Source organism: Setaria italica, chromosome III (genome assembly GCF_000263155.2).
Source record: "Setaria italica strain Yugu1 chromosome III, Setaria_italica_v2.0, whole genome shotgun sequence".
NCBI classification, from domain to species: Eukaryota; Viridiplantae; Streptophyta; class Magnoliopsida; order Poales; family Poaceae; genus Setaria; species Setaria italica.
The window spans coordinates 21,463,502-21,485,787 of record NC_028452.1 but is presented as its reverse complement, the minus strand read 5'-3'; the positions used below and the strand labels follow the sequence as shown (position 1 = coordinate 21,485,787).

The window sequence follows — 22,286 nt, the reverse complement described above, 5'->3', positions numbered from 1 at the left end:
TAATCCTATTGTCAGAGATAGATCCCCAGTACCTGCAAGGAAGGAAGAAGACGAACTCCTACTATAATTCCTCTATAATCCTACTAGGACTCATACATTGTAATCCTATCAGGGCTCCTATCTTGTAACCGACTAGTAATCTCGCACCCTGGAGTATATAAAAAAGGGCAGGGGTATCTAGATCGGCACATAGAGAACCACAACAGAGGACCAAATCCTCAATACCAAACAACACCCAAGTGCAGGGCACAATATACAACACCCCAAACAGGACGTAGGGTATTACGCTACTCTGGCAGCCCGAACCTATATAAATCTTTATCTTGTGTCCTTGCTTTTACCAAAAAAATTCCAGGTCTGATGATTCCCCACCAACCAATTTACTATCTTGGGATACCCCTCGGTAGGTTGCCAGGTATAAAACACCGACACCTATACCACAAGTCCCTAATGGATGCAAAGTACTCATCGGAGCCAAGATGCGAAGCACCCTTCAATCTTCAATCTAACACAACACCAGTGATTGGTTGCTTACTTGTGGCTCCTATTGGATCATGTAACAACATTTCTCTTTTCTAAGAGGACCCTATTTTGTTAGATGACATGCTCATTAAGTACTATTCAAATGATCTACTCTGAGATTTGGCATAATCTCACTGCCATTGATATCCCATTTAATGGTGTTGTAATATGTTCAAACTCATGCTATTTGAGTTGAACAAACTTATTCATAAGTGGAGTTCTACAAACTCGGTTTTGATTCGGGGAGTACGAACTCATGACATTTGAGTTGTACAAACCCGTAAGTATTGGAATGTCATACCATCGTATTGGATGTTCATTACTATATTTCTGTATAAATTGATAAGAATTTCATTAAATTCTTGTCTTATATAGAACTGTACGGGAATTATTCCAATTAAGGAAGAAATGTGCCTTGTGGCTAATTGAACCACAATCTCTATAACTAGGGAAATAAAATATTCTCACTTTCCTTTGAAAAAAGGAGAGAATATTTTGATAATCGCTCCATGCGATGTGATGATAGTCCACTATCATGCTCTCTATGGTACTTGAGTCATCAAGGATGTTTTGTTATATCATGATTCGACTCATGTCTTACCAAATTATAGAATATCCATAAAAGTTTCTGCCATGTGGAAATACAAGATGATAGTAATGGATATGGCATATGTGTCCAAGAGAAACATTTGTCTTGGATTGTATTCTACATATATATTCCCGTACAACATATTGTGTTTGATATAATTTTTCATGCCTTTGATGCATACCACACCTGGTATGATCAACTTGGCCATTCTATCATTGGGATGAAGTGAAAAAATATAGGCAATTCTATTAGTCATGATTATAGTGTCAACAGTGAAAGACCTAATGGAGTCTGCTGCTTAAGTGTTACTAATGTTATTGAAAGAGGTTATAGTGTTCCATGTCTATGCAACATTTTAAAAGCTGGAGTAAAAGCTGAAAAAGTAATTAGATTTTACTACCGTTGTGGAGGTAAAAAAACATTTGGTGGCTCAGCTAATAAGCCTTTGCGGAGGTGCAGACTCTTCCCCTCTCTTTCTCTCTTGTAGATGAAGTGAACACTTAGTGCTTCTCCCCTCTCTCATGTAACTTATTTTTATCTCTTATTAGGTGCTCCTCCACCTCCTGCAGAGGGGGATTGGAGACCACCACATCATCCCCATTCTGGAGGCATTGTGCTTGTTGTTGTTGTTTCTTGCATTATTGCTGCATTATTTTGTTGGTTGCTATTCAAGTTATGGAAGCGAAAGTCTGAACAACGAATTGCTATTGACCAATCCGAATCTAATATACAGCTAACTATCGTCGGGTAATATTATGTCAGATACACTATTTGTAATTATTTTACAATCATATTTATTGTAATATGATTGGCTTTGCAATGTATTTGTTTTCAGAGAGTCTGAATTTGTGCAGCAGCAACAGCTATCAACCCAAAAAGAACAGGAGCTTGTAAAAGAATTGATTGAGAAGATTCCACATAAGAGGTGAGTTCATCACTAAGCTTATGATTCCACTACATCACTAAAGCTCATGACTCCAGTGTTTAATCTTCACTTTACTGAACTGTTGGAATCGAACTTTTTATAGAACTAGACGAAAAGAGGTAAAGAAACTTGACCCTCCGGGGGAGAATGTGAAAGGCTTGATTGAGAATACTCCAGATATGAAGTAACCACTAAGCTTATGATTCCACTAACTTCATCACTAAAGCTCATGGCTCCAATGTTTAATCTTCACTGTACTAAACTTTTGGAATCAAACTTTTTATAGAACTGGACGAACAGAGGTAAAGAAACCTGAACCTCTGGGGGGGATGTGAAAGGCTTGATTGAGAAGAATCCAGATATGAGGTAACTTCATCACTATGCTTATGATTCCACTAACTTTATCACTAAAACTCATGATTCCAGTGTTTAATCTTCACTTTACTGGAATTGTTGGAATTGTTCTTTTTACAGAACTGGACGAAAAGATTTATTGGAATAAATAACTGGAATAATGGCTCAATTTCTGAGCACATTACCCTACACACTACTGAATTTATCTTTTGTGCTTACAATGATGATTGTATTGCTTAGGTATTCAGAATTATATCCACAACGGATATGATGAATCTATAATTCAGACAGTTAAGATCATCACATGACCATCACTAGTGATTTGTCATTTCCAACCTTTTGTTGGAGTAAGGTAATTTTACACACTCCTGACTTGTGATTAACTGCATTTATCAGTTCCCCTCTGCTTTTAGTACATGGGAATCCATGAAGTATTTCCCATTTGCGTACATTGGGTGTATTTTTTACTAAAACATCCCAATCTCACCACCATAGCATACATCTATGGGCACACAGGAAACTGGGAATCTATGTGAGATTTCACTCTCCGTCAATCATTTAGAACCTCTTTGTGAGGATCTATTTATGCCCCGTACGCTATCTATATTTTAATCATGAGCATTTCCAGGCATTAGAGGGAGATTTCAAGTACCATAAATAATGCTAGGAAATTTATTGGAATGCATTAAGCATTTCAAGCTCAGGATCCCGTACTTAAGCTAAACCCTTCCAATTCAATGATTTTCAACAAATTGTGAATCAACTGCCATATGCATTTACCATCAGGTGTCATAAAATCTTACTAATCCTATGTAGTGCCAGAAAGAGTGGTGGTAACATGTAAAATCACTCAACTCCCTATTACAACCACCATTGTAAATAAGAGGGGGAGAAGTATGGTCACAAATTGGGATTAAGCTGCTTGCAAGCAACTGAAGGCTAGACCTTCTAAGATAGTAAATGCAGACCAACCTTTCGTTGGCAACCAACCTACTGTTGGTAGACACCTAAAGGATTTTGATTATCCTGTTAATGGAAGACATTCACGACCTAACTCGGTGGTGCACAATACTAAGGTTGGGATATTGGAAGCCCCTGATTCTCATTTCAGGAAGTCATGATGAATCATAAGGGTCCATAAGGTATAGACATCATGTCAATTGGAGCTCTTGAAATGTTGTTTACTCGCACTGCACAACTTTTCCCAAAGGAAGGTGCTACTTCAAATACCACCTATTTAGTGGATACATGATCTTGTTCATATTGTCTTTTTTTCATCTAGAGTGTAAAAGTTGGAGCCTATTATTCATGATCCCTTAATTTCTTAAAGATTTTATTGTTATCTGTCCAGGAAATGACCCCTTAGTTTTATCATTGTGTTAATACTTTTATTCCCTTTTGGAGGAGAAATACAATGATCTGCATCTTAGGTTGCCAGTCATTGTTGCTGAGAAGCCTCTTTACACTGTTCCCAAGATTGAGCTACCTCTCTCTTTGGTTCAGATGTTCAAGGTGACCTTCTGACACATAGCATCTATTAGCTCTGTTGGTTAATTACATTGGTGGTTGCTGATCAACCTTTGGTTTGGCTATTACACTATATTTTTAGACAAACAAATATAAGAATCCTTGCTCTTATACATTGTTTTTTTTATGTTAGGGTAAGGTATATCCGAGTATTATTCTATGGGTTCTATGCCTTATCACTTTATGTGGAACTAGTACTGCACAACTGGATAATGTGCGGTGTGATGCAATTTACTTGGCAACGAGGATCAAAGGATATTGTATCAACAGTGAAAGACCTAATGGAGTCTGCTGCTTAAGTGTTACTAATGTTATTGAAAGAGGTTATAGTGTTCCATATCTATGCAACATTTTAAAAGCTGGAGTAAAAGCTGAAAAAGTAATTAGATTTTACTACCGTTGTGGAGGTAAAAAAAACCTTTGGTGGCTCAGCTAATAAGCCTTTGCGGAGGTGCAGACTCTTCCCCTCTCTTTCTCTCGTGTAGATGAAGTGAACACTTAGTGCTTCTCCCCTCTCTCATGTAACTTATTTTTATCTCTTATTAGGTGCTCCTCCACCTCCTGCAGAGGGGGATTGGAGACCACCACATCATCCCCATTCTGGAGGCATTGTGCTTGTTGTTGTTGTTTCTTGCATTATTGCTGCATTATTTTGTTGGTTGCTATTCAAGTTATGGAAGCGAAAGTCTGAACAACGAATTGCTATTGACCAATCCGAATCTAATATACAGCTAACTATCGTCGGGTAATATTATGTCAGATACACTATTTGTAATTATTTTACAATCATATTTATTGTAATATGATTGGCTTTGCAATGTATTTGTTTTCAGAGAGTCTGAATTTGTGCAGCAGCAACAGCTATCAACCCAAAAAGAACAGGAGCTTGTAAAAGAATTGATTGAGAAGATTCCACATAAGAGGTGAGTTCATCACTAAGCTTATGATTCCACTACATCACTAAAGCTCATGACTCCAGTGTTTAATCTTCACTTTACTGAACTGTTGGAATCGAACTTTTTATAGAACTAGACGAAAAGAGGTAAAGAAACTTGAACCTCCGGGGGAGAATGTGAAAGGCTTGATTGAGAATACTCCAGATATGAAGTAACCACTAAGCTTATGATTCCACTAACTTCATCACTAAAGCTCATGGCTCCAATGTTTAATCTTCACTGTACTAAACTGTTGGAATCAAACTTTTTATAGAACTGGACGAACAGAGGTAAAGAAACCTGAACCTCTGGGGGGGGATGTGAAAGGCTTGATTGAGAAGAATCCAGATATGAGGTAACTTCATCACTATGCTTATGATTCCACTAACTTTATCACTAAAACTCATGATTCCAGTGTTTAATCTTCACTTTACTGGAATTGTTGGAATTGTTCTTTTTACAGAATTGGACGAAAAGAGGTAAATGAACCTGTGGGCGCTTGCTTGGCCAAAAACCGTTGGGGCCAAACTGTTGCCCACCGATCTTTATCCATTAATGTCTAGAGCTTTGGAAACATTTGTACTAGTAGTGTGCCTATGCACAAGTGCTTTTCTGCTTTGTGCTTTTGGATGTGAGACTAGGATGCATACATGGAGAGTCATATGGATCATAGGATTTAGCTGTAGTTAAGCTTGAAACACCAGGGTTTCGGTGGTTCTTTTGCTGCAAATGAAAAGACCAACTAATCTCTTTTCAATATCGTATCAAAATTAGAACTTTTTTTTGGCAAATATGAATGATGCGTAAAGTACTGGACAGCTCAAAACCTTCCCTTTTGTTCCACTTTATTCAACAGCAGTGTGTTCCACAATATTGTGGGTGTAATCATTGTACTATAAACTTTGCCATGCTTGACACCACTTGATTCTACGGCTAACATTTTTATCATTTTTCCCATATCTCTGTAGCATTGATCCTGAATACTACCTGTGTTTCAAATTGTAGATCGTTTTGGCTTTTCTAGATTCATAGATGTTTGTATGCATCATTATATTTATGTGCGTACAAACATCTAAGAACCTAGAAAAGTCAAAACAATCTACAATTTGGGATGGAGGGAGTATGTAATAGTGCTGAACTAACATCTCCCTCCTCGTATGCATTAGTGCCGAAGTCACATCTCATATATTCATGTGTACTTGTGCTGCACGATCCAAAGTTCGTACCGACATGAGGTGTTGAACAACACGAGAAAACACTACCAGCTCTGTGTTTAAACAATTTCTTTTACATGCATGGAGTCTGATTATAATGTTAAGATAATCGTTAGGCAGTGGGCATGACTAGTTAGTGCGAACTGGCTTAGTAAAGATTTCACATTTTTGTCACCATTTCACTTCTGAAATGAAATGCTGATGATTCCCTCATTCTCACAACACGAGCTGTAACACCTCTAGTGTTTAGGTATTTTATTATCGTTATTAATCATCCACATGGCATGATCTTTAGCATCTTACATGAGTGCAAAATTTTGGCTGATCTTCCTTAGAGGCATGATCTTTATCACAATACTCAGTTAAAAAAACTCCGCATATTTAGAAGCACTGATGTAGGCAACTGTGTTTGTATAATCACTCAGATGACCTGTTCTGGTGATTGATGTACTAGCAGCTGTAGTTGGGAGTCAAACAATTATTACTAAACCTTTTCAATCATCAAGCAGTGCTCTTCATTAATCTGTTTTCCTAGAGTGAAGATTGTGCATACATAATCTACAACGTGGTCTACATACCAGAAATCGATTGGATGCAGAATTGCAGATGATGATATTGTGCCTGGCTGTTACTATTGGCTTCAGAGGCATGAAGCACTTGGCAAATGCACAAGGTACAAAGAAACCATTGTTGGCCTGGGAGCAGCTAGAGTCTGCGGCAGTGTTCCAGCCAATGGTAATACAGCCATCTTGGCTAGTCACTAGGCATCAGGTGTTGGAGTTGGAGGGACTCTGCAACTCCCTCCTGATTAGGTTTGTGAAAATGGTCTAAGTGCTGAACAAAACAACAACTTGTTTGTTTAGTTTAGTTTGCTCGTCGAATTATGCTGTGTAAGTTGTAACTATTTGTGTTGTGGTCTCTCCATGTCTGTGATATGATAAAGAGATATCAGGCATTTAGAAAATCATAAAGAACATGCTTCCTGAGGGGAATGAATTGCCGTCCTCAATGTACGAAGCCAAAAAGGTTGTTTGCCCTCTGGGTTTGGAGGCACAAAAGATACATGCATGTCCTAATGATTGTATTCTCTATCACGGTGAGGAATACGAGAAATTAGAGGCTTGTCCTGTGAGCAAAGCTCTGTGTTATAGGACCAGGCGAGATGACTCTAGTGATGTTGAGGGGTGGGCCATCAAGAAGAAAATTCCTACAAAGATAATGTGGTATTTCCCTATAGTACCATGGTTGAAGCATTTGTTCAGAAACAAGGCACTTGCAAAGTTGTTGCGTTGGCACAAATAAGAACGTAAGAAAGATGAAATGATTAGACACCCCGTTGACGGGTCCTAGTAGAGAACAATTGATACAGAATTTCCCGAGTTTGAAAAGGATGTAAGGAACATACGATTTGGTGAAAGTACAGATGGATTCAATCCATTCGGTGAGTTCATTAGTGGTCATAGCACTTGACCTGTGACCTTATGTATGTTCAACCTTCCGCCCTGGATATGCATGAAGCGGAAATTCATTATGATGCCGATAATTATCTAAGGCCCAAAATAACCTGGCAACAGCATTGATGTTTAACTAAGACTGTTGGTTGATGAACTTCTACTATTATGAAAGGAAGAAGGTGTATGTGTGTGGGATGAGGATAAAAAGAAGACTTTTAATCTACAAGCATTGTTGTTCGTAACCATCAATGATTGGCCAGTGCTTGATAATCTGTCTGGACAGTCAAACAAGGGATTTCAAGCCTGCACGCACTGTTTAGATGATACTTGACCATGACCATGACAGAGCACCTCCATGCTAAAACTGGATCTTGTAAAGTGATGTAATAAAGCAGAGATAGCCTCGCTCAACTGAAAGAAGTGTTTGGACTATTTCCAACGCTTCATGGTATCTTTACTGTGGATACGAATTTGTTTTCATCCAGAAATGGATTTGGGAACAATATGGAGGTGAGAAGCAAGGCTAGTAGCAACAAGGGTTTTACGCAAAGCCCAAGTATTGTTTTCAATGCTATTTATTCTCCTATAAAATCATAAATTTTTGATATTATACTTATGGGCGGTAAAATCATCTATCTATGAAGCGCTCGGGAGCTTGTTGGGATAAATCCCCAGTACCCGCAAGGAAGGAAGAAGATGGACTCCTAATAGGATTCCTCTGTAATCCCACTAGGACTCGTACATTGTAATCTTACTAGAACTCCTACCTTATAACTAATTAGTAATCCCGCCCCCTGTAGTATATAAAGGAGGGTAGGGGTATCTAGATCGGCAGATAGAGAACCACAACAGAGGACCAAATCCTCAATACCAAACAACACCCAAGCGCAGGGCGTAATATACAACATCCCAAACAGGACTAGGATATTATGCTACTCTGACAGCCCGAACCTGAATAAATCTTTGTCTTGTGTTCTCACTTTTACCATCAAGTTCTAGGTACGACGATTCCCCACCAACCAATCTACTACCTCGGGATACCCCTCGGTAGGTTGCCGGGTATAAAACACCAACATCTGGCATGCTAGGTAGGGGTGATCGTCGAGATCATCGGGCGAGCTTGAAGGACCTCATCAAGATCAATCTACTCTACAAGACAAGAACACTATTCTCCCATCCAATCGACAACTCGATGTGCAATTGCGTCGGAGTCCGAGGTGAAGTCACCGGACAGGCTAATTCTGAGCTACCATATGTTATCGCTGAATTGGAATTCGAAACGGAGTGCGGAATGGAGCAATTCACTTGTCGTTGATCGTCTCCAAGCATCAAGATCAAGATGGAATAGAATTGGATGGCATCAAGACGAAATCCTACAGGAAATCGATTTCCTTAGTCGAGTCCGAAGCAGAGACCAGCTTTGTTGATCGGAGATGGAAAAGCACGCCAAGCATCAAAATAAAGAAACAACTGCCATTGTTCCCTCTGGCGCTGGAAATCAATGGTGTATTCAGCTATGCGCACGCCAAAAAAAGCTACCAGAAGAACTTCAGATTGTGTGGCAACACCAACAAATCTCCGATGATGCGATCGACTACTTCTGCAAGAGCAAGACGTTTACACCAGCTCGCTAACGACTACCTCGACTACTCATCTCGACTAGAAACTAGTCGAGGGCAGGCCTCATACCGTCGACAACTAGTCGGAATCAACTCCGACTAATCGGATTCATCAACAACCGTCGCGGTTTCATCGACAATCATCCATGATCAAGCTAAGTCACTTTTTTAATAATTATTTTTCTCTGGCTTGTTTTCAGCATGGTTGGTGAATGTGCTGACTACTTATTTGTGTACGTCTCTTGACGGGAATTGCCCTTCAGAGCTACACTTCGCTGACTATTCCTAGGGCATGTTAACCAACAACCATGGGCTTGGTACATTGAATTACGGAGGCTATAGCCACGGGTTTTGTGCACTAAGTTCCGGAAGCTCCGCCAATAGGCTTGGTACATCGAATTCGGAGGCTACGGCCACGGATTTGGTGCACTGAGTGCTGGAGGCTCACAGCAGCTACACCCTAAGAAGGCATGAATCTTATGCGTAGCAACACGCACTCTCGTCACTAAAAGATAGAAAAGTCTCAATGACTACTTTACACACAATCTTGCTCTCTTTTTATCACAATGTCGACTACTTATTTTTTTGTCTCCTCTTAGCAGTCACTAATCTCCTCGAGCAGAACACGCCTCAATCCGTGAAAGCCTCGGATCTTCTGCCATGCCTAAATGCTAGAACACGTACACGAGACAAAGATCTCAGACGCGTAGCAGCAGTGCCAGTATGCGTACACGAGACAAAGATCTCACACGCAGTGGCAATAGCTAAACAGGGACTGAGAGCCTAAACGAAACATGCTAACTACTTGGGAGAAATATGGCCGAAACAAGAGCATGACACACAACATTTACATTCATTACTGAATAAATTTAAGTAGTATCGTCAATATATGCATCTCTTTTTGCAGGTCAAGCTTCAGCGACAACTTTCCAAGACGCTCAGCGTTCCTCCAATGGCTCAGCTAGTTCCCAAACTCGAGGGCTAAGCGCCAATTACTACTCGGAATACCTCCGGTAGCTCTGCTAGCTCTCAAGCTCAGGGGCTAAGCGCCAAATGTTGGTGTTTTATACCCAGCAACCTACCGAGGGGTATCCCAAGGTGGTAGATTGGTTGGTGGGGATCGTCGGACTTGGAACTTGATGGTAAAAGCAAGTGCCAGATCATTGACATGCTTCATGTACTTGTAAGTAGGACCTGCCATTTCATGGATGTCTATCAATAGACATTAGTGGTCACTTACACCAATCATTCTATAGCAACACTACATATAGCTTTGCAAAATGATAAACCACGTACTAAGGCTATGTGGTGGTTGTGGTTCTACCAATCACTAACCATATTATATGTGAAGATAATATCACTTTGTGTTGTTGAGATGGATGCAAGTTATGTGAGGCACAATGTTACTATACATTTAGCCTACGAAATGTTTTATCCCTTTCATCGGGAAATAAACATTTTGCAAACTAAGTATTGTGATAATCTTAAAGATTATTTACATAGTCTCTACTTTACTCCACATTTTCAAATGTATTTGAGAGATTGGCATGACATGTCTTATTGATTTGCAAGTATCAGGGGAGTTTCCTCTTTGATCCATAACTTGTTTCTACATCATGTTGTGCTCTTTTCCTTTCATGAGTTTTTCCCCTTTCTGGGTTTCTCATTCAAAGTTTTTAATGAGGCTACTTCGACACAAGGTCCTATGTCGTATCATCTATTTTCCCCCGCCATTGGTTTTGAGGATGATACTTTGTGACATAATTATTGTTCTTTTGAACTAGGCTATGAGTTTACCTCACAAGAGTTCAAATGGAACAACAATATATCATGGCTCTTCTCCTTATTTTTCCCATTGGTTTTTAAGGAGTTCACATGATATATCTATATATTTTTCAGATTTTTTGACAAGATTATTTGGAGAAATATTAGTCTAAAGTATATGTCTCATCATTTATTTTCCCCCACCGGGGTTTTTAGAGATGATGGCTACAGACATATCATTCTTCTCTGGACTATACTTTGAGCTTCTCTCATGGAGGTCTGAATGGAACAATAATGTACCATGGTTCTTCTCCTTATTTTTTCCACTGGGTTTTGAGAAGTTCACCTGGAATCTATCTATCTATATATAATTTTCTCCTCAGGTTTTTCCCACGGGATTTTTCTTGGAGGAATTATTAACATAATTGAAGGATGGTCAAATGAAGCTGGAATTGATAAGGGGGAGCGTTAGAGAACATTTACCATGTGATCTAATTCCAAAGGGTACGAGCAGTTACATGTCCTGTGGACATGTCCCTTCATGGTGCCCCCTTCACCATGTATATATATGTACAAACTTTATTCACTGCTCTCTTTGCCTCTCGAGTACATTTTACTCTTTACCATTACTAGACCTTCCTGGTTCTGTCCTGTTTTGAGAATACACATGCCTGCTAGATAAGAAAAGCCTAAATAAATAGGCACACAAATACAATTTTCAAAAACATAAGTGATATGCACGTGTTCCTCTCAATATTTGATTGTTTGAATTTGCCTTCCTTTCTTTGTGTGTTTTAATATGTTTTGACCTATAAAATATGTATTTTATAAAAGCATCGCCTACGAACAATTTGTGGTGATTATTGTTGAACACAAAGCTATTAATTTGTGTGCATCAAATGGATGTACAATGAAAAAGGATGATGGACATTTTACTGTTTGTTTTTCCTCTGCTTGGGTGTAGAACACCATATCAAGTTTGACTGCCGAGTAGTATATTGTTAATTAGAAAAAGGTTCAAATTACTCCCCTCAGTTGTATATTGTTAATTAGAAAAAGGTTCAAATTACTCCCTTCAAGTACAGACAAAGTTCCGATAACCCTTAACCTAATTATCTCTAAACTGTGCCATTTGGTTCACTTTATCCCATAACGCAATTTGTCTTTACGGGTGGAGTTTTAAGTTAAAATTTTGGAAGATGATAGCAGACATCATAACACATATTAGAAAAATTTATCATGAATTTTTTATCATTACTTTGATAGGGTATGGTATTTAATAATAAACTATTTTTTGGTATACAAAATTATACAAAAATATTGATGAAAGATTCATAATATATTTTTTTGACACACATTGTGGTGTCCACTACCCCGCAAAATTTTAAATTGAAATTCAACTTGTGTATGGAGAAATAAAAAAGACAAATTATGTTAAGAGGTAAATTGAACTAAATAGCATAGTTTATGGGGTATATTGAACCAAAGAATACTTGAGGGGTTATCCGGACTTTGGTTATACTTGAGGGTAGTAATTTGAACTTTTCCTATTGTTAATTAGAAACTTGTACTTGAATTTGAATGATTAATGTGTGGATATGTACAGGTTCAATTTATGAGAGTTCACGAGTTTTCTATGTTTACTAGAAGTAGATGAAGTGTACTAAATATTTCAGTTCAACAAAAATTAATTAGTTTTTCAAGTCATACTTAAATATTCACTTGTTCAGCGGTCAATTTGGACTGGATATACTCCTTGATTAGATTTAGGATTTCAGTGGTTGAAAGACACAACTCTTAGTTTTACGATTTAAGATCATTTTAGTCAAAAATTGTGGAAAAATAAATATAAAGTGTATATAGGATTGCTAATCTTTTGAAGCGAGGTCAATGCCAAATTTTTGGAGCGGTGAGCTTCGGCGTCAATCCAAACAACCCCTTAATTTCATCCAAAGAAATTTTTTTAATTTTTTTTACAGAGTCAACATCTACAACATTAAATTTGTTTCTTTAAATTCACTGTATTGAACTATGTTTGGATACTTTATCTGTTTATTAGTATTATAAATGTTAATATATATTTTTTATGAACTTTAACTGTCGGTGAAAAACCACCAACATTTCGGAACAGAAAGAAAATCTGAAAAAAGGGCCATGTACACAAAATACTGCCAATTAGGATTATCCACGCGTATTCGAAACAACCTTCTCCTTCCAGATTGCAGGAGCCCAGGAAGTGCCGAGAACAAAATTTGGTTAGTGCGCGAGGCTTCCTGCGCGAGTCCCGCCGCTTCCAGAACCTTCCCTCCATCTTCGGGATGCCATGCTCCGACCACAGCTTCACGGGCCATCCTGTGGCGTCCACGACTAGAGCAAAATCCAAGCAGCTCGATCGGCCACAGGCTGGCCCCAGAGTCGGCTCGCCGCACGGGAGCTCTATAAAACCCTCCTCCCCTCCCTTATCTCTTCCCCAACCTCTCGCCATTTCTCCCAATCCCTCAAAAACCCCCATCGCCCACACACTCCAATCCACCCTCTTCCTTCCTAGGGTTTCGCGAACCTTCCTCTCTGGTCAGATAAGAGGTAACCTTCTCATTCTCTCTCCTCGCTGTAGCTCTCTTCGCCGCCGTCGGCCATGGCGACCACGACCTTCCCCACCTCGACCCCCTTCTTCGCGGCCCACCACGGGCCCCGCCGGAGCCGCCCCTCCGTCTCCGCCGCGGTCTACAGCCGGAGCCGCCGGTGGCGCCCGCTGCGGGTGGCGTGCGAGAAGGTGGTGGGCATCGACCTGGGCACCACCAACTCCGCGGTGGCCGCCATGGAGGGCGGCAAGCCCACGATCGTGACCAACGCCGAGGGCGCGCGGACCACGCCCTCCGTCGTGGCGTACACCAAGTCCGGCGACCGCCTCGTGGGCCAGATCGCCAAGCGCCAGGCCGTCGTTAACCCGGAGAACACATTCTTCTCCGTCAAGCGATTCATTGGCCGCAAGATGAACGAGGTCGACGAGGAGTCTAAGCAGGTCTCCTACCGCGTCCTGAGGGACGACAACGGCAACGTCAAGCTCGACTGCCCGGCGATTGGCAAGCAATTCGCGGCCGAGGAGATTTCTGCGCAGGTATATTACTAATTTCAGATGTTTCTTCAGCATACTTAAGGTTAATTGCTGTTATGTTTCCTTTTTTCTGAAAACTTACAGTTATCTCAACAAAGTCCATGCATTCATTGTCTTGTGCTTCTACTAATGAACTAAGAATATTTTGTCCTGTAATTTTGCAGGCTATCGTGATATTAGAATTATTTTTTGCAGTATTTCCTTGGAAAAATTATTGCTTATGGTCCACATGACTACACTTACCATGAAAATTAATTTGTTATCATGGATAATAGTTTTTTTCGTGATGTCTGAAATTGTACATTTCTCAAGGAGTTGGTGCATTCATTGTCTGTTAAATTGTTATCATGGTTAATTGTTTTTCCCTGAGTTATGAAACTGTACGGTTCGCAAAAAAGTTGGTGGTGCATTCATTGTCTCATGCTGCATTTGTGTTAATATTGATGGATAATTTGACTTGAACTTAACTGGCTTATTGTGGTATTATATATTTTTGCAGTAGTTACATATGAAAAATATGTTTCTTTTAGTTCCTGACTACCTGGTAACTATAGTGACACTACATTTTCCTTGTTTACGCCTTACACGGGTGATTGCTTATGGGAGCCCAGTAATTTTGCCTTAGCTTTTCTGTATATACCTTAAATTAGAGCATGGTTGATGATTGTATCATAAGTTGGTTGAATATAATGAAATGTCCGCAAGTATTGCACATTGTTGTTTATTTGACATGATATCTATATATCTGCTTGTCATCATTCCATATTGTCCGCATAATTTGTCTGGGGTGTCTGTCGATGGGAATTGAAACAGAGGAGTAATAAGCAAAACTAACTGAGAAATGATTTTGATTGTACATTTTAATAATAATGTTTCTAATCCTCTCAGGTGCTGAGAAAGTTGGTGGATGATGCATCAAAGTTTTTGAACGACAAGGTCACAAAGGCAGTGATCACAGTTCCTGCTTACTTCAATGACTCACAAAGGACGGCAACAAAAGATGCTGGCCGAATTGCTGGGCTGGAGGTTCTGCGTATTATAAATGAGCCTACAGCGGCATCGCTAGCATATGGTTTTGAGAAGAAGAACAATGAAACGATTCTGGTTTTTGACCTTGGAGGTGGCACCTTTGACGTTTCAGGTATCTGACCTGTTTCACATTTCTGTGGACACCCTTCACATAGAGATTACGTCCAGGATACACAATATTTATGGTTTTACGTAGTTGAAGTGTGGCAGAAATCACTACAGGAGATTTAGCTGATACTAAACCTTTTATTGAAATTGAATGATTTGGGCTGCTAATTCTGTCTAGATTTCTTTTTAAAATCGTGGTTGAAACAATATCTTGGAATAGATGTCAATGCTAAATATTCTGCTTTTGGTTAGTAATGTATTACATAATTAGTTATAAATCTTTGTAGGTCCTGGAAATTGAGATTTTAAAACTCCATAGTTGTCTAAGAATAAGCAATTTTCTTGTATGCTGTGAAAAACTAATAAAAAAGGAAATGGTCTGTATTATGTGAGTGTGGGAAGTTGGGTACTATATTATGTTTATATTTAGCCATGTAAGCCCATTAAGAAAAAACGCTGGAATAGGAAAGTGGTGGGACTATAATGTCATGTAGTACTACAGAATCCAGTGGACAGAAGAATAGTAATATGTATCATTGAATTGTTCATAGGAAATTACGTAAACATTTTGAAGGGAAATTGGGAAAAATTGCTTCAGCAAAGAGAATGGACAGAGAAAATGAATTGAACTTTCACAAGGAAGTGTAAATGAGCTTTGAGATTATTTGTTTGTCATTAAATTGTGAGCATAAAAAACCATCCCATATGATTTGGGAATTCCCTTTCCTTTTTTTTTTAAATCTCTATGGGGACAAAATTACAGGGATTAAAATGCTCTAATTCCCTTGAAACTGCTACAGTCAAAAGAGGCCCTAATACCATGAAAATTTTAACTCTATAGTATCATTTCAATCCACATTTTTTATTCTTATGCCTCAAGGTTATTGAATTTGTTAGTTTCCGGTCCCTTTTGATCATATATTCAACTTATTAAATTTGTGGTGATGATTTCAGTCCTTGAAGTCGGTGATGGTGTTTTTGAGGTGCTGTCAACATCGGGTGACACTCACCTTGGTGGTGATGACTTCGACAAGGTTAGTCATTCTTTATCTTTTGTTGGACTGAAGATGCATTTTTCTTTTTGCTTGAGACTAAAATAGTCTTCTTCATTTTGTTTTCTATTTGGCTTTATTGGCACATGGAATTTCTTCTGGCCTTAATGATGTAATCTTTTGTGCTCAGTGACATTCCATCCCTAACTGAGTTGCATTTGGGTGTTGCAATGGATTTTAGCTAAAAAATGATTTTATACAATTAATTATATGATGTTTGTCATGAACCTTATCGAACTTTGATGTTAAATGTTATGCAAATTGTGTGGCGTGGACCAGCAGCAAATAATCTCTTAGACTAATTGTCAAAATTTTCATTTTTACATGACGAATATTTCCATCCATACAGTTAGTTTTCAGTTGGTTGACGAACTTAAGGGATGTTTGGTTGCTTACCACAATATACCACGCCATGTACCTACCACACTTGTGACAAGTTTAGGCAAGGAACTAGAGTTATGATGATGACAGCTGGGGCCAATTACTAAGAAAACATGGCTTGCCACATTAAGAACATTAGGAAGGCAACGAGCCAATGAACAAGTTGCAGACCAAATATATTTTTGTTTCACTTTTCAAATGAGGTCATTTGCGCTAGTTATCACAACTTCCAGGATCCATAAGCTATAAAACATGTTCAATTTGATGGGGCCAAAGACGTAAACTAAGATAGTGAGTTCAAGTCTTAGCTTGTGCAACTGCTCATCCTACTTTGAAGGACTGGTACTTGATTGATACTTGCCTTTCCTGTAGCACTATGACTATCAGTAATCGCTATTTATTCCATAATTCAAACCCTTTGTGTGTCCTTAAAATGCAATTTGCACATACAGAGAATTGTCGACTGGCTGGCTGGAAACTTCAAGAACGATGAGGGTATTGACTTGCTGAAAGATAAGCAAGCTCTGCAGCGACTGACGGAAGCAGCTGAAAAGGCAAAGATGGAGCTATCATCCCTGACCCAGACAAATATTAGGTCAGTTCCCTCAGCCATCTTCCAACATTGCTTTCTTTCTTTTTAGTAGATTCTAACTTTTTATTTGTGCTTCTTTCAGTTTGCCTTTTATTACAGCTACTGCTGATGGCCCCAAGCATATTGAGACAACTCTTACCAGGGCTAAATTTGAGGAGCTATGCTCAGATCTCCTTGACAGGTATGTAACTGTGGCTCTTGATATGGCTTGACTTGGATTGAAACTCAGATGCCCATAGTTCTACTGTATTTCGTTGGTGTAAAATCAAGCTTGCGCATGCTTCTGATGCTACCAGTATTTGCTAGATATGGCCCTGTTGTGCTGATGAACAAATGTGTTGCTAACATCTGTTGTCAATTATCTTTCAGGCTGAGGACCCCTGTGGACAATGCACTTCGAGATGCAAAGCTGCAATTCAAAGATATTGATGAGGTAATTCTAGTTGGTGGCTCGACTAGAATTCCAGCTGTTCAGGAGCTTGTCAAGAAAATGACAGGAAAGGACCCCAATGTGACTGTCAACCCAGATGAGGTTGTTGCTCTTGGAGCAGCTGTGCAGGTGAGTGCATGGAATCCTTGCTTGGTTAATTAAATTAAGATTGTAGCAGGCTTCTACCTAACCATAGAAATGTCAGCATGTATAGTGTCCTTGTTACTTTGTGGCAAACGACTATTGTTTGCAGCTTTTGGAGATATCAATGTTGTACTGTATGTTATATGGTTCCTTAGAGCTACTCTACATTGCATGTTGGAACTATTTCTGAGTGCAAGTTTTTGACTGCAGGCAGGAGTTCTGTCAGGTGATGTCAGCGACATTGTCCTTCTTGATGTCACCCCTCTGTCACTTGGTTTGGAGACATTGGGTGGTGTTATGACCAAGATTATCCCAAGGAACACAACACTGCCCACTTCAAAGTCAGAAGTCTTCTCAACTGCTGCTGATGGGCAGACCAGTGTGGAGATCAATGTTCTCCAAGGAGAAAGAGAGTTTGTCCGGGACAACAAGTCTCTTGGTAGCTTCCGTCTTGATGGGATTCCTCCTGCCCCTCGTGGTGTTCCACAAATCGAAGTCAAGTTTGATATTGATGCCAACGGTATCCTCTCTGTGACTGCGGTGGACAAGGGCACAGGGAAGAAGCAGGACATCACAATCACTGGGGCCAGCACACTGCCAAAGGATGAGGTATGTAAATACTTTCAGCAAGAATTATGCTATCAATTTCTCAGCAACTTTTGATGGACACATTTTCACTGTTATTCAACATTGCTGATTGATTGAACTTGTATCTTCAGGTGGAGAGGATGGTTGATGAAGCTGAGAAATTCGCAAAGGAAGACAAGGAGAAGAGAGATGCCATTGACACCAAGAACCAAGCTGAGTCAGTCATCTATCAGACTGAGAAGCAACTCAAGGAGCTTGGTGACAAGGTCCCAGGCGACGTCAAGGGGAAGGTCGAGGCAAAGCTGCAGGAGCTCAAGGACGCTGTTGCTGGTGGCTCCACACAGACGATGAAGGATGCTTTGAGCGCATTGAACCAGGAAGTCATGCAGCTTGGGCAGTCGCTCTACAGCCAGCAGGGTGCCCCGGGAGCTGGCCCTACCCCAGGAGCTGACGCCAGTGCTGGTTCATCTGAGAAGCCAGCCGACGAAGGCGATGTCATTGACGCTGATTTTACCGACAGCAAATGAGGGTATGTTAGGTTGCAGAGGCATTTGTTCCACAAGATTATGTAGGATGTGGGGTGTAGTTTTTTGGTAGATATTGGCACCTGAACACGAGGTGAGCTCGGGGAGGTTCAGATTTGACTGTCAAACAAATACATAGGCCCTTTTTTGCTCTACTGCTTCCTTTGCTTCTGATAACGGCTTATGTAAATGGCTAGTACCATTTATTGCCTAGGCATCGAACGTGGTGGATGACTGGATGCTGTTGAAGTACATAAAGTCGCGAGCCCCCGTGTTTTTGAGTTGCTTTTAACCGAAAACGCACGAGTTGTGAGTTGTGTTGGTCCTTTGGGCTTCTGGGAACTTATTTCAAAATGGTAGAAACTGTGTTTATTCAATTCTGATCGAAGGATTTTATTCGGAACGAAGTCCTTGGTTTCAGAGTTTTCAACTGAAACCTTCACATTTTGAAATTGAAAGGAAAATGCTACATAATCACCTCCGTCAAGGGAGCACTGCGGCCTGAGAGCTTCCAGTTAGCTGCAGGGATCGTCTAGGCACACGTCTCCAGTTGTATTGTATCCACCGAGAATAAGAAGCTCATCCAGCTCCCTGGCGTCAGGCACAACCTGTTCGCTTCAGCTTATTCAGCTGGCTTATCAGCCATCAAACAGTATTTTTCTCTCACAATAAATCAGCCGTTTCGGCTTTTCAGCCGGCTTATAAGCTGAAGCGAACAGGCCAGCGGCGGCTGAATCTGAATAACACGTCAGTGCGGCAGCACTTTGTGGTCTTGGTCATGCAGTCGTGTCAGCTCAACGGGCAGTATTGTGTTGTCCAGGAGCTTAGATCTACTCCGTAACATGTAGCAGTGTGTCAGGCTTCATCCTCAGATGCTCACTTGCTCAGCATTTCGGTCGCTAATAATCTGTTGGAGTTATAAATTTTGGCTGCGCAAACTGAGCACTAAAACTGGTCATTTAGTATACTAGAGATGAAGCAGTTGCGGAAATCATTCACCCGTTCCACCCTTGATCGAGCTGCTCCACTCGGTTGCGATTCACGCTCCATCACTGCATGGGCATCGCGTTCGCGTTCTCTGTATAAATTGGCCTTGCGATCCTAAACCTCGATCACCACACAACAACTGATCCAAAAATTCAGAAATCGCCATGGTTGTCGTCTCGGGCGAGCGCTGCCAACCAGAAGGCCATGACGGCCGCCCTGGCGCTGGCCGTTCTGGCCCTCGCCTACGCCGCGGCGCCCGCGCACGCCCAGCGGTGCGGTGCGGCGCGCAGGCCGGAGGCGCGCTGTGCCCCAACAACCTCTGCTGCAGTAAGTACGGCTACTGCGGCCGCAGCTGCGACCACTGCGGCACCGGCTGCCACAGCCAGTGCGCCCACGGCGGCGGCGCGGCGCGCAGGCCGGAGGCGCGCTGTGCCCCAACAACCTCTGCTGCAGTAAGTACGGCTACTGCGGCCGCAGCTGCGACCACTGCGGCGCCGGCTGCCAGAGCCAGTGCGCCCACGGCGGCGGCGCGCAGGCCGGCGGCGCGGCGTGCCCCCACGGCCTCTGCTGCAGCCGGTACGGCTACTGCGGCCTCGGCGGCGACCACTGCGGCGCCGGCTGCCAGGGCCAGTGCGCCGCCGGCGTGGCGTCCGTGCTGACCCGGGAGCTCTTCGACCGGATGCTGCCGCACCGCGACGACGCCGCGTGCCCCGGGCGCGGCTTCTACACCTACGACGCCTTCGTCGCCGCGGCGCGCGCGTTCCCGGCCTTCGGCGCCACGGGCGGCGCCGCCGCGCGCAAGTGGGAGGTCGCCGCGTTCCTGGCGCACACCTCCCACGAGACCTCTGGTACACATGGCACGCGAATAAAACGATCATTTTTTATACGGTGGTCGATCGCAGCGTGTAAGTTGATGTTCTACTCGCTACTCCGTATGTGCGACGTGCAGGTGGGCCGTTTTCCTGGGGCTACTGCTACAAGGAGGTGAAGGGCGCCACGTCAGACGCACTGCGTGCCGAGCGCGCGGTGGCCTTGCTCATCGAACACGACGTACCATGCACGCGGGCCCATGCAGATCTCCTAGTAAGAAATCAATGAAGCCTCCGATCCCCTCTCTGTGTTGAAATTTGAACGTGATGAGCAATTAGCAAATTACCCAAGTTGTAAAGATACTGAACAATTTGCTAATCTGAAGCTCTGATCTATTTCAGCAACTACAACTACGGGCCGGCCGGGGAGGCCATCGCCGCCGACCTGCTGAGCAACCGGGACATGCTCACGGCTGACGCCGTCGTGGCGTTCAAGACGGCACTGTGGCTGTGGATGACCCCGCGCGCGCCGACCGAGCCGTCGTGCCACGCCGTCGCCACGGGGCAGTGGGCCCCGACGCCCGCGGACCGCGCGGCCGGACGCAGGCCGGGCTTCGGGCTGACCACGAGCATCCTCACCGGCGGGCTGCAGTGCGCCGCCGGCAGCGGCCGCGTCGCGTTCTACAAGCGCTACTGCGACGTCCTCGGCGTCAGCTACGGGCCCGACCTGGACTGCGCCGGCCAGGCGCCGTTCGACGGCGTCCTCAGGTCCTCGGCGCAGTAGATGTGTGATGTGCCCCGCTGCCGCCGGAGTACACCTCCGGCGATCATGTGTTTTTCTTTGCAAAGAACCGTGTAATTTTCATATGTTTGTGAACGTCAGGGTCAATGCTGGACGTGCAGAACTGTTTGCTTGATTGTTAATACATACATATTAGAATGTGAATTTGGTCTCGTGGAGTTCATGATGAAAATTTTCCGATGAACATGAACACGTACGATTACACATCTTCAAACACCACTGATGAAAAATGTGGCATGCTTGTGTGTAAGAAAAATGCCACTCCACATCATATTTGAAAGGTGACCTAACGATCATGATTCTCGCCATCTTGTGGTGTACCTCCGATCCACCTCTAAGTAGGGGTGGTAAAGGACCCTCTAATTTAGCCTATCAAATTTAAAGATCGGGCTCAATAACAGCACGTCACCACCCAATAGGTTTGTATGTTAAAAGGTCACCTTCTTCTCGACTCTTGTCTAAGCACATACGAGGCTTTCTTCCTTAGCCACACGACACTTTTAGGATCCAAATTAACAATTGTGGAAGACAAGTGCACCAAACAAATGTCTGTTCTCCATCTGCTTAGTACTGCACGGCTTGTCCCTTTGTAACACTAGTGCCAATTAGCCAATATAGCCGAGAGGCTAGAGCCGCGTCCCTCTAGTAAAAGGTTTATTTTAACTTCTAAACGAAAAATGTTCATCCCACATTTAAAAAAGCCAAGATTTGTTCCATCGCCAATAATGGCCTCGACTTCTTGACCGAGTCCCTAGCACTCCCCGGCTCCGCATGCACTGGACCTAACCTGTAATATGTGTACACTTGTCATGTTTAGCTTAT

General features: G+C 42.1%; 2 protein-coding genes across 2 annotated transcripts; both read left to right on the top strand.

The window, feature by feature from the left end:
* Positions 1-13,367: 13,367 nt before the first annotated feature.
* LOC101770657 (stromal 70 kDa heat shock-related protein, chloroplastic) lies at positions 13,368-19,165 on the top strand. The gene is made up of 8 exons (XM_004962098.4): positions 13,368-14,021; positions 14,907-15,159; positions 16,110-16,189; positions 17,041-17,183; positions 17,263-17,361; positions 17,550-17,739; positions 17,965-18,363; positions 18,474-19,165. Exons 1-8 carry the CDS (start codon positions 13,539-13,541, stop codon positions 18,867-18,869), a joined length of 2,043 nt encoding a protein of 680 aa, XP_004962155.1. The 5' UTR covers positions 13,368-13,538; the 3' UTR covers positions 18,870-19,165.
* Positions 19,166-20,057: 892 nt separating this feature from the next.
* On the top strand, positions 20,058-21,541 carry LOC101783212 (chitinase 7-like). Its single transcript, XM_022825249.1, is given in 6 exon segments — positions 20,058-20,126; positions 20,129-20,243; positions 20,246-20,701; positions 20,803-20,858; positions 20,860-20,936; positions 21,065-21,541. Coding segments are annotated over 6 exon segments (1,155 nt in total). The 3' UTR covers positions 21,447-21,541.
* The last annotated feature ends 745 nt before the right edge of the window (positions 21,542-22,286 follow it).